Source organism: Athene noctua, chromosome 1 (genome assembly GCF_965140245.1).
Source record: "Athene noctua chromosome 1, bAthNoc1.hap1.1, whole genome shotgun sequence".
NCBI classification, from domain to species: Eukaryota; Metazoa; Chordata; class Aves; order Strigiformes; family Strigidae; genus Athene; species Athene noctua.
In genome coordinates, this window is record NC_134037.1 from 99,154,206 (window position 1) to 99,166,906 (window position 12,701).

The 12,701-nt window shown below is 36.3% G+C and overlaps 1 protein-coding gene across 1 annotated transcript in view; it reads left to right on the top strand.

Moving 5' to 3' along the window:
- SRBD1 (S1 RNA binding domain 1) overlaps nt 1–12,701 on the top strand; it is a 132,247-nt gene that overhangs the window by 74,121 nt on the left and 45,425 nt on the right. Inside the window, exon 18 of the mRNA XM_074925888.1 lies at nt 2,063–2,145. Coding sequence (XP_074781989.1) covers nt 2,063–2,145 — 83 coding nt within the window. The remainder of the gene's footprint in view (nt 1–2,062; nt 2,146–12,701) is intronic.

Sequence of the window (12,701 nt, forward strand, 5' to 3'; positions counted from 1 at the left end):
TCTCTTTTATTTTGAATTAGAAAAGCTCTGGAGTAAAATTGTGGCTTTAGTGGGAAGTCCGCAGGTCAGCTGTCCTGCTGGTATTGGCCATAGGAGCTGCATCCCTTAAATCATATAAATGACTATTAGTTGGTCTTTGCGCTTTGGTATTAGGCCTGATCCAGTAAAGCACTTAATGTCTATGTAACTTTATGCATGTTGTTGTTCTGCTGGTTCCAGTGGGAATGCTGACATGCATTTTTGCTGAATCAGGTCCTACACCTCTTCTGGAAGCCTCCTACAGATATGATGGCATTGTCAACTTAGCTATTTTGACAAGAGTCTAAATTTTACTTTTTAATTAAAGGTTCAGAAGAAAGTTAGTCTTGGAAAATTCCTGTATCAACCTATCCATGTAGTCGCTATTTTTAAAAGATGTAACAAAAGGAAATGGTGGACAGTGAGAGGTGTTTGCTCTCAGCTTATCTAAAATCTAAGTTTTGAACTGTGTTTTGCCATTAAGTGAAGATAAAAGAAAGTTTTCTAATACACTGTGTAGCTATTAAAGTTGAGTTTAAGAAAGCTTGCTCCAAAAACAAGTATAGTATCTATACATAGACATAAATACATTCAGAAGAAATGCATCATTTTTAATGTTTTCTGGTTTGCATCAGTACTTTCATTGGTGTTTCACTCCACTTTTGTTAGGTGACTGGTGATATTTAATTAATATGAATGATTGTTATAGTCAAGCATATCTGTAGTAATCTATACTTGCATATGCCAAGTATACTTACACTGGTTAACCTTTTGTGATTTTTTTTTTTTTTTTTTTTTTTTTCCTCTTAATAAGAAGGCATATGTGATGGCCTTTGAATTCAGGACTTTGCCACCAGAGAGGCAGGCGTATCAGATATCAACAGCACAGTGCTTTCTGAGCCTAGCTAGCAAACTGTCATTGTCAGCATATCTTAAAATGGATAACAAAGGATATGAGAAGTCTTATGTGACCGAGCAGTGAACTTCATGTTAACTGTGCATTTAGCACAAGACCTTTGGTCCTTTTTTGGAAAGACTTGTAGTACCTCCAAGACACTCCTGTTCTTCATCAATGTTCACTTCACTAGGTAGAATGAATGTTCTAAGAGCTGCTAAACCAACCAACCTCTCTTGTCTTTACTCAGGAGAAAAAAAAGTTTATGAATGTAATACTGGTGGAGTAAAACTCTTCTAGTTCAGTATATGTGGGAAGGAGCACAACTGCAAATACTGACTGCAACTCAGTATGTGCAAGACTAGGCCAAGGTTGAAAACTGACATTTGCAAATAAGTAATTTTTCTGAAATTTCAGTAAGTAAAGGATTTATCAATAAATACATGCTTCAAAAATGCAGTCTTGAGTCAACATTTAGATCTAGAAGACAAAAATTCTTCCCATGTTCTCTTAATGGCACCAGAAATGTTGGAAATTGCTTTGGTTTTTTTCTAAACGTGGTTATAATGATGACAGATTTCAAATTGGTGTGTTTTGGTATGCAGTTTAGATTAAAGTTCAAAAACCATTTTCAAAGTGAACACTAAATTTTATGATTGAGTTATATACATATAATATGTAAGTATATAATATATACCTTAGAAAATACTATATTAGATTAATAAGTCTGTGAACAGTTACTCCATTCTTTTTTAAATGTTTATTTGTTGCTACATATATGTGATTTAAGGTTAAAAGGATATTTCAGAATTCAATTTTAAATGTTACATGTGCATTTTAGTATAGATACAAGGGAAAAATCTTGTGTACACAGTCCTATTTGTTAACTCTGTGGCCTGAAAAAACTTTTTTAATGTCATGATTACAATTTGAAACATCTTTGCTTAAGTTACTCAATTTAAAAAGTTTGATGAATGTACACTTCATATATTGTGTCTAACAGTGAAAAAGGGTTCTGTTATTTTATTAATTATTTTCCAGGTTAAAAAAAAGATATTAAATATGTAGAAGATGAAAAAAATCAAAAAAAATTGCATGATTCTGATTTTCAGCTAAAACCCATAGTTATCTTCTAATTCTGTGTTTCAGTTTCCATAGCTAGACGCGTCCAAGACCCATTAGCTGAGCTAGTGAAAATTGAGCCCAAACACATAGGAGTTGGAATGTATCAGGTAAGATAATACATATCATTTAACCTAAATAATCTATCAAGATATAGAGCAACACCAAAATGCTGCTTTAGAATTGTCAACTAGTTACATCTCCTTTGAAAGGCATTTGTAAAGTTGACAGAAAGATAGTAAGTACTTACAAGTCATAGACTGCCTCTTTTTTTAACCTTTACTTTTAATGATTGTGATTGAGACTCTGAAATGGCTTTAGCCAGATTTATAGTCTATTAAAAACATCAAATCAGACAGGTAACCTGATCTGTTAAGCTTTCTGGTTTTTTGTATTGTTACAGCAATGGGGTTTTAGCTCTTTGTGTAAAATGCAATGAGATATTGATCCTCCATTTAGAAGCCATTAATTTGTATTATTACATTCATTCCTTCTTAGAAGTTTGTAATAAAAGCATTTGTTATGAAGTTCTTCATTCACTTAAGCTGAGTTGGAAAATGTTTGACAATTCTTATTTTTATACATTGTTGTAGGTTATTTCTGAGAAGTAACTTTTACCTTCAAAGTGTCTTTACAAAGTAAATGGTATTGAGAAGTGGTACATAAGTTATTGTCATTTTCTAGTATATTGGCATCCATTTAGGAAAGCATTTATGCATGTGCTTAAGTCCTACAAATAGAGAAGTGTTAAAAAAAAATATTTCAGCATGTGCTTTTCTCTATATTTTTGAAACTATGGAATGTGAGTAAATTTGAGAGTCTGGAACTGTCTGAATCTGTGCTTTCAGGTTAGCACATAAGAGTTAATGGGATAGAATGCAATTAGCAGCCTAGAATCCTTTACTGCTTCTGCTAAATATGGTGTGACAAAGAAGGTGCTATGAAAAATATCAAAGAAGTGTATATCCTGTTTTGTTTTTAAAGAACTGAGGCCAACATTTTAGTTGGTTAAGGTAGTGCTCAATACTGCTTTTGCAAGCCCTACTTGTATTGCCACAGACTGTAAAATGTACTCACATTGCTTGCTAACTGCAAGGCTTATCAGCAAAACAAGCTTAGATAATTAATCTTTCAGTATGAACTACACCATAGGTTTTGAGGAAAATTAGATGGAAGAGCTGAAATACTGTAAATTTCTTTAACATATGTGCCCAGATTTCAATAAAAATTTGCTTTAATGGTGACAGCTATAAATCAGGGGGTGGTGAACTGGCAAAAAGGAGCTTCGATCTGAAGCATAGTTGGTTTCCTTCCTTATGGGGATCCACTGCTTTTATTTATAACAGTAGCAGTAATAACAACAATGAAAAGTGGTACAGATTTTTCTCGATTCTTGCTTTAAGCAAAAAGTTATTTAACAAAAAATATCTTTAAATGGTATGTCATCGCTTTGAGAATAAGCTAATTTCTTTTTAGAATTAGAATATTTTACTATTCAAAGTATACTGTGAATTTGTAAGTATTAGGAACTTGCATTGCTGTGTCTAGAAGATACTAATTTAGGTGCACACTATTTATTAAGGCCCATGTGCACGTTGTACAAGCATAGATCTAAAGCAGAAAGGCGCGGAGCTGGTGGTGGTTGTATGGTTTTGGGAGTATGGTATTATCAGATAAAAGTTGCAATGAAGGTATTGTAGCAGTTTACTACTTGTCTCAGTGACTGAAGCTGGCATCATTTACTTTGCACTGAAACAGAGCAGGGTAAGTACCATGTTCCTGGCCCTTTCAGGGAAGCTTCTTGATCCACTAGATCCACTGTTACAAGTAAACACCCAACTGCATTATCATGTCCGAAATGGTTGTATGAAAAGTTTCAGAGAAATAATTTCTAAAAGCTTGGTAAAGATAGACCTAAAAAAATTGTTCTTTACCAGCTATCTGCACTTCTATGTCTCATCATGGTTTGGATAAATGCTCTGAGATAGACCTTTTGTCAGAATTCTTAACCATCACAACAGAAGCTGTAGGTTGTTCAATGGTACTAGAGCTTTATGTGACACTCCTGAAAGCAAAGGCAGAAGCTCTGCTACACTTTGGGCATGAGAACTCTTGTGGCAGGCGAGGGGAAGGAAGGAGAAGAAGAGTTAAACTGTTACGAGTGGTCTTCCTTCAAAGACAGCAGTCACTTGCTGACATCACAGAGGGCAAGCGTGGAAAAGCTGTTGTGTTGTACAGGGGGTCCCAGAGTAATAGCTGATAAGGACTATACCAGATAAAGATTTTTATATTATTCAAGTCAATTTGAAAGGTTTTGTTATATTTTAATTTATAACCTAATTGCTAGCTGTAGCTTTTTATTAATTTCTGTGATGAAATATGCGATGTGCAGTCAACATCAAAAACACAACAGGCTTTTCACAGAGAAAGTTACTTTCTTAGCTGACTGTAACTATAAACCTAGCATTTATGTATGACTTCTCCTTCCTTAAAAACCCTGAAATTGATTATTTTGGAATCTGACAAATCCAAGTTTTGGCATTCTTGTCCTGAAGGACAGACAGTGATTAGACCTGTACTTGGCCTCTGCTTCTTCAGGCAAAGGCAGGCCAAGGCTGTGCGCTGCTGCCGGTGACTGTGGAAGCTGTATACCATGAGCAGGATGGTAGTTTCTTGAGGAACGGTTGCATGCTCACTGTGTGTTGATAAAAGTACAAAGCTCCCTGAAGGAGCCTTTTGTGCCACTCCTTTCCCAAGCGCCCCAATCCTATTCTGGTGCTAGCAATGGCTGTGTGATGTCCTGGATTGGCATAAGAGTGGGACAGCAGCGTGGAGCTTGGGAGTGTGGTCCAGCTGGGGCTACTGCTTTCACAGCAGCCTGAATTTTGATTGACTTGGGACATGGCCTATCAGTTTAAGATAGCCAGAGGTCCCAAACAACTCTACTTGAAAAGCAGTAGCTAAGAGGCATTATTTCTGTCTCTTCAGCGAGTTTTTTCTGAGAGACTAGTGAAGCCGAACCTGCCTGAGGAAGGCTGTAGGCTTTTACAATGGTGTGTTCCCAAACCATGGCACAGGAGAGTTTTATGTTCTGATGAGTGACCCTCTTGGGCAGGAGCTGTTACTGCTATCAGCAATTACAGTAGTGCCCTGCTCCGCACTCTGCCCCCGCCCTCCCCGTACTGTTGGAAAAGGGGTGCGTCTTTTGTTGTCACAGCATCCATGGGATTTTTGATCCCTCCCACCTGGCCTCTTGGTACTTTCTGTGCACCTTTGAAAATATTGGTGAGTTCTAGTTTTTCTTGTGCAAGTTTTCCTCATAAATCTGCTCACTTAGGTAGGGATACTTTGGGTATGGAAATATGAGTTTCCAGGTAGCAGAAGATCTCTGGAAATTGAGTCACATCAGTTGGGCTTTGTGTTTACTTACTTTAGATGACAATAAAATTTGAAACTTGTACTTAAACACCTGCTTTTATTATCATTTCAAGTTATGATTCTGAGTTTGTGCACTACCAAGAAAATCAATTTTGTCAGAGAAAAATAAACAGGCCCCGGATCTCCTAACAGGTATTTCCTTAAACAAAGAGAAGCACAAGCTGATTTATTAGGGCCTCTCTCAGACTAAATTCCAGTTGCCTAAAGGTCCTTGTCTTACTTCATCTTTATCTCATTAGCAAAATTGTTCTTTCCTCCCAGACAGGAACCTAGCCAAAATTAATTCATCACCTTCAGGCCATAATACTATGATTTCTTCTGTAGTTGGACACAAAGATGATGCCCAGACTCTGTCTGATACAGAGTGTGTTTGCCTTGCCACCTCCCCATGCCAGTTCAAAGCTAAATTCCTCTTGGGGAAGAAGCAGTTAGTGGCTCAAGACTTTATTGTGCTGCAAACTGAATTTTGGCTGATGAATTACCACTACAGTTGTAATGGTCTTGGAAGATGTAGATAAGAGCTGAGAACAAAGCTGCTTCACAAAGATTGAGGTTAGGGAATTGAATTCCACAGCAAAGAAAATGAATAAAAAGTAAAAACGATTCCTAAAGAAGAAAAAAAAAAATCTTCCTCTGAAATAGAAACCCAACTTTTCATAGGAGAATAAAACAGCACTAGCATAAATGTTCTGTCCACCAGTCCCTATCAAAGACAAATAGCCTCAAGTAAAGGGGGAATTAAGTTAGTAAACTTTTAAAACATCAAAACCTGAATCTAAGGCAGAGAAAGGAGAAATAATGCTAACGGACTGTGTTAAGTTTGGTTGGTATTTTGCTGTTCATTTAATGAGCAAAATCCCTGGATGTTTAAAAAAAAAATGTCTAGGGAAAGGGTTAGGTGGAACTCAAACTCACCTGTAGCCTAAGAACAGAATATGTGGATGTGTTGAAGGATTGCAATTTTTGACAAGTCATATATAATATTAAAAAATGTGCACCATGTCTGATCTTAAAAAAGCAATATCCTATTTGGTCCTTATAATTTTTGGAGTATAAAAATTTCTTCATGATATATTTTTGTACATGGTAACATCTTCACTGTTTAACACATTTGGAAAATTAACATCCCGAGATGATATCATAAGGAAGCATTACTTTACAGAACGGGTTGTTGGGTGTTGGAATGGGCTGCCCAGGGAGGTGGTGGAGTCCCCATCCCTGGAGGGGTTGAAGAGTCGGGCTGACATAGCGCTGAGGGATATGGTGTAGTTGGGAACTGTCAGTGTTAGGTTAATAGTTAGACTGGATGGTCTTCAAGATCTTTTCCAACCTAGACGATTCTGCGATACAAAATTACATAAGTTATCTCTTATAACCTCTGAAGTGGGAGGATACTTGATTCCAGATGTAGCTGGGACACTTTGTGTCAAATAAATAAAATTTGTAAACAGTACTCTTAAGTAGCAGTTCCTTCAGGAAAAAAAAAAAAGAGTGAATTCTTGGTTTATTTTCTATATACTGCTGGAAGATCCTGATCAAAGGAGAGTTTCATAAAGCTTAATTAGAATGCCTAATTAAATTCAGAAATGCCTTTTCTGTTTTGTCATTTTTCCTCCCCATGTTGTTCTTGTTATTGAAGTGCATCAATTTTGCATTATTACCTGTAGAGTGTTTTTTTTATTTTGGTTGCAATTCGTTATATGTTTTATGCTTGTTTTTTTTCCCCAAAAAAAGATGGATATGTTTCATTAAACGACGATGCAACTTTAGGGAATACTTTTAATCAGATAGGCTTCCTCCTTAATTGGACCAGTTCTGTCTTAATTATGGCGAGCTAGTTAATAGTGAGGCATCTCACTGAAGTGTCATCTCAGTTCCTGTTGGAAAGGAAGGAGGTTTTTTTCTGTTCTTCTAGAAGTCCATGTAGAGTGCTTTCTGCTGTTGCAGGCCATCCCTGCGTGGATCTGTTCTTCCCTGCCTCAGTGCCACACCATGCTCATGCTGATGAGGGGGAACTGGTGGGCAGTGGTGGGAGGATGTTGCTGGCCTCTACCTGCATGTGGCTGAAACTGCAGGTACCCCTTTTAGCTTGTTGCATTCTTTAATCATCATCTTCCTCCCCAAAAAGATATGTTTGGCATCGACACTGTCAAGTCTTTCTAAACCTCCAGTGGGTGCCTGTGTGACAGGATGGGTATTAGAAATGTGTGGCGTTTTTGACAGTAGCATCATATAAAATGTTATTACGTTTCTGAAGGCCCATCATGCAAATCATTTACTTGAGGCAAACTGAATGTATATTAAATGCTTATTAGTTACTAAATTGGGAGATATTTGGAAGGTGAACTATGACATTTTAGAAATAGAGGAATCAAAGGTACCTCAAGGGTGTCTGTAGTACAAGAGTAAGATCAGATATGGTTGGGTCAGTGTGATACAGCTGTGGGCTGAACAAGTCTGTATTATTTCCCACAAGAGAAGTTGGCCTTGTCCCTTTCACTGCAGGTGTTTGTCAGCCTCTTCTTACAAAACCCTAGCAAAGATAACTTGGTATCTTTATTTGTTAAGCCATTCTGAGGCTAAATCTATTTCTCTATTACCTAAACCAGTATTTTGGGTAAAGTAAATGTTGTATTGTTTCTCTAATAGTGGAAAATTGCAAATTAATTTTTAAATAGGAAGCTGCTAACAGAAAGAAAGCTGTGAAGTAGTTGGTGATTGCAAACAAAGGTTGTCATAATCTGAACACGGGCTATTGCAAAGAATCAATGTGTGGTTTGAGAAAACCTTTGTCCTAATTTTTCCTTAAAACTTTTAATGCTTTTAATGTTGAAATATAAGAGACAGTTTATAATGGTGAAACATGAGACTTTGTATCCTTCTTGGTATGTGATTTTTGTTATATATCCTTCACATAGTATGCTTTTATTTAATACCATGGAGCAAAGTACTGGAGCTGACTAATTTTTCAGTCAGAAATGTACTTTTTTCACCAAGTATTTAAGAATTTTATTTAACTTCTCTTTTTTGCTTAATTGACCCATAAGGTATATGAGTAGTTAGGTGTGTTACTTGGGTAGCATAGGAGAATCACCCATGTATGATGTGAGAATATGATGACATATGATGTGCAAGAGTGTCCTTTTTTTTTTTTAATCTCTGCAGTGTGATTATCAAAACAACCTCAAACTTGCATTTGCTTTATTAAGCTTATTAAAATAAATTTGTGGGGGTTTGCAACTAGCATTTTTCTGATTAAGAAGATGGGATGTCTTACTAGGTGAGCCGCGCTTTATATTGTGTGAATCACGTAGCTCCTGTGGAAACTCAGCTCAGCAGGAGTGTTGTTTGCTGGTGAGAATTGTAGATTACAGGTTTCAACACCCAGTTGAACAACCTGTCTACGAAATGCTGCAGCATTCCTTCTGTATTACTACACTAAATTTGTACATACAGTTAGGCACAGAACAAATCTTCTATGGTATAATATAGTTTTGTGAGCTTGCTTACGGTTTTCCATACTTTAACTGAAGTGGTTGTATAAAGAGAACCTTTGCTTTAACACAAAGTGTCAAAAGATACCAGTACTCACGTTGTCTGTATATCTCACAGTAATCAAATCAGTTATTAATGAATGTATATCACTCCTTTTGGGCAGTATATGGCAACAGGTTAATTATGGGTGTACCGTAATTTGGAAAGTTTCATAACATGAAATATGCTGGTGCACTGGAGTCTGAAACTGTGGGATATCATGAGAGAAACCTGGCTATTCTGATATTAAAGAAGTTCCTAAACAATGCAGACTAAAGAATATGTTGCCACTTCTGTAAATAATAATAAAAAAGATAGTATCAGGACAAATTCTGGGCTGCTTCTGTACTAGTCTCTGAATGAACTCACTGGGACTTGAAAGACAGGGGCATGTGGGATAGTATTTCATAGTGCTCTTAGATTTGCTCCTCAATAAAGGAAACTTAAACCTCTCCTGTGAACCTGTAGGCTCCTGCGAAGAGACTATTGTAGCAACATTTTTTTTCAGCATACATTAAGGAATTGCTTGCTTTGAAATTTGTGGAAATGGGAGCGGAGTACTCAAAGTTTTAAGGTGTACAAAAACTTTTTGAGGGATGGGGTGTGGTGGTTTTACCTATAAAATATTGTTAAAGGTAGTAAAAAAAAAAGGTCTTGTCAGTAGGGAAAAGGTGTATTTCAAAAAAAGAAAGTGGGTATGTAGGCTGGTGAATACATTCGTGATTATTGCAGGATTTCTAACACCCAGCAACTTATGGAATGCTTAATTCTCATATAGTAGTGGTAAAGCTTTAGCTCTTTGAGGAAACCAAGCAAAAATCATATGTGGTTTTGCCTAACACCATTTTTAGGATAAATGATATGCTTTTCATTTTGAAAAGTAAAGCCCTGAGAACCAAGCTGTCTGACATCCATGGGAACAAAATCTTTGCAGACAGCTTTGTCAGGAAGAGATAATCACCCTGTAATCTTTTCTGGTTGCTTCCCCACCCCAGTGAAGTAGGTGTGCAAAACTTAAGACTCCTTTCCAAATAAGTTGCACCTCTGGCAAGTTTGCATACTTCAGCAGCAGTTTTGCTGGCTGCCAGGGATGGTTTATAGCCTGTAACTTGGTGGAATCTTGTCGGTTGTGTTACCTATTCTCTGTCTGGCAAAGAGAAATCACAGCAAAGCGCAGTAAACTTCTAGTATGTTATGTCCAGTTATAACACAACAAAGGGATACAGGAAGAGGGTAACAGTAGTGTTGTTAATGATTGTAGTTTGTACACTGTATATATTTATTGGCATCTCTAAGAAAATGTGCTGGCTTGCTGAGGTGCAATGCTGCCCCTTTAAGGAAATGAAGGAAAATGTGTGCATGTGTATTTACAAAGAGTGCAAGAGCACAGCGGTATCGCTGCATCTGCACTTGTCACTCATGAAGCTGCCCGTGGACTGCAGCTTTTTCCACTGCTGTCACCAAAAATGCATTGTAGACAGCATTTGAAAGCTTGTCAGAGAGGTGCCTTTGTAAGCAACCTGAACTGCAGGTAAACTTTAGACATTACTGTTAATAATCCCCCTCTTGCAAGACTGGTGTTTATTATTAGAGTTTGTATCTGCATATGTGGGGTTTTATGCAGCTGCTGAGATTTTAGCTAAAGTAGGAAGCTTCAGAAGTGTTGGTATACTGAGGTGGGATGATCTATGGGTGGTGATAGGAAACAGCTGCTGGACAGATTTGTCCTCTCTTGTCAGTTTGTTTCTGATTGCTTAATTACCAGCTCTCTTGGCAGAAGTTCATTAGGAAGTTTTTTGTTGCCACATGACAACAGACTTGGTGTAAACTTTTGTGTGATTTGTGCTCTAACTGGATTAAAATTATACATGTTACTGTTCACAAAATACAGGTGTAAAGGTGATTTACTTCCAGACTACCACAAAAGTAGCAGATAGGAACTATTGAGCAGAATTGCCCAGGTACAGGGTGCAAGCCTATTTAATATTTCAGTTTGTCTTTTTTGCTTTTCTGTAACTGTACTTGGACAGAGCTAGTTCAAACACAGTCAAGCTGAGTTATGATACAGCCAGGCAGATTCAAACTCTTTTGAGAGACTGTTGTGTGACGTGGGAGCCAAGTGGCAAGAGAAGCAAAATGGGAGTTTTGAGGCTGGGATCCTGAAAATCGGCTTCATATAGCTTCTGTGTGCATCTCTTTGGAAACACTTGGTTGACTAAAAGCTGAGACAGAAAAGAGGATGATAAAGTCTGTCTTTCCAAAAGTTTATTGATTAAATAGCTTCCAAAATGTGTGAGATGCTGTTGGGTTTCCTGTTTACATTTCAAGTGTTTAATAACTTTAAGTGGAAGTACACAATTTGAGTGTTGAAAAAGTGTTCATCTCCTTTCATCTAGGTTTCAATTAAATTTTATAACTTAAGCTTTTTTTTTAAACATTCTTAAATTTACTACAGTAAAAAATAGCCAGAGCGCCACAGATTATGCTTGGCATTAACTATATCGATAATGTGATATTTGTGTTCATATAACTTATGTTTTAGGCTCAAACATTCATTTTTTTATGTGGAGTTAATCTTTAAGATGCCATGTTATGAATTCTAGTCAGATTTTAATGTAAACTTTATAATGATAAAATTAAGCTATGACCATAGTAAAAGCATCTCTTTAGTATCTAAAGTCAGGTAAAAGTGACAGTGGGGATGTGATTCACTTAATTTCAGTGTGTGTGGGGGAGGTCAATTTAAACATCATGAATGTAAATATTATTTGTTAGTGGAATTCCGTAGTCACTGCTTGCTGTGCAGCGGTCATCTGTTGCATCTGTTGTTTAGGTTTCATGAACTAACAGTATATTCATTTGACTCATAAGGAAAAATACTAATATTATCATACTTTTGAGTGATTCTGTGTGAATTCATAGCACAGCAGCTGTTGACTTGATAACCAAAATCTGGAATCAGCAATAAATTTGTATTCACCTTCAGTAGACCATAAGTGGCAATTAAAATTCTTATGATATTTTAAAACATATCAATGGTTTGTTAATATGTATGTTTCTAGTGATAGATATTATGTAAAATAAGAACTTTGTTTCACACCGATATACATAAAATAATTATTCTTACTTGGTTTGAACAGATATCACATTTGGAATGCTGCAAGAACTTTCACATGTTCACTTGAGCTATAGATTTATTTCTCTCAGTAACTGTTTACTATAAAATGTAACTAATTGATAAAAATCCTACATGTTTAAGTTGCGGTGCGGTGTTAGTGTACATATTTCTTTAAATATTGGATCTGTGATCAAATTTTTCCTCTCCTCTCTAAGATGAACTTAAATTATTGTAGGATGAATTTAAGTTAATGTTGCTGTTCCTAATAATAATACAGTGACAGTTATGTTATTCAATATATGTCACTGCAAAATGGTAGTCCATTTTCACTAGGAGACAATATAAGATGCAAGAATTCTCTTATGTTTTGTGATTTATTGCTTTTTAGATTTTTATCTTGCTAATAACACTTTTCCTACAAACCGTTTTGAAAAAAATCATTTTAGAAACTAAAATCATGTTTCACTAGACAGTGATTAATATCTGTGACCTTTATTTTTGTATCAGGAACATAAATATACACTTTTTTCTGTGTCAGTCATTGTCTAAGATTTCATCTTTGTTCTGCTTTCCATT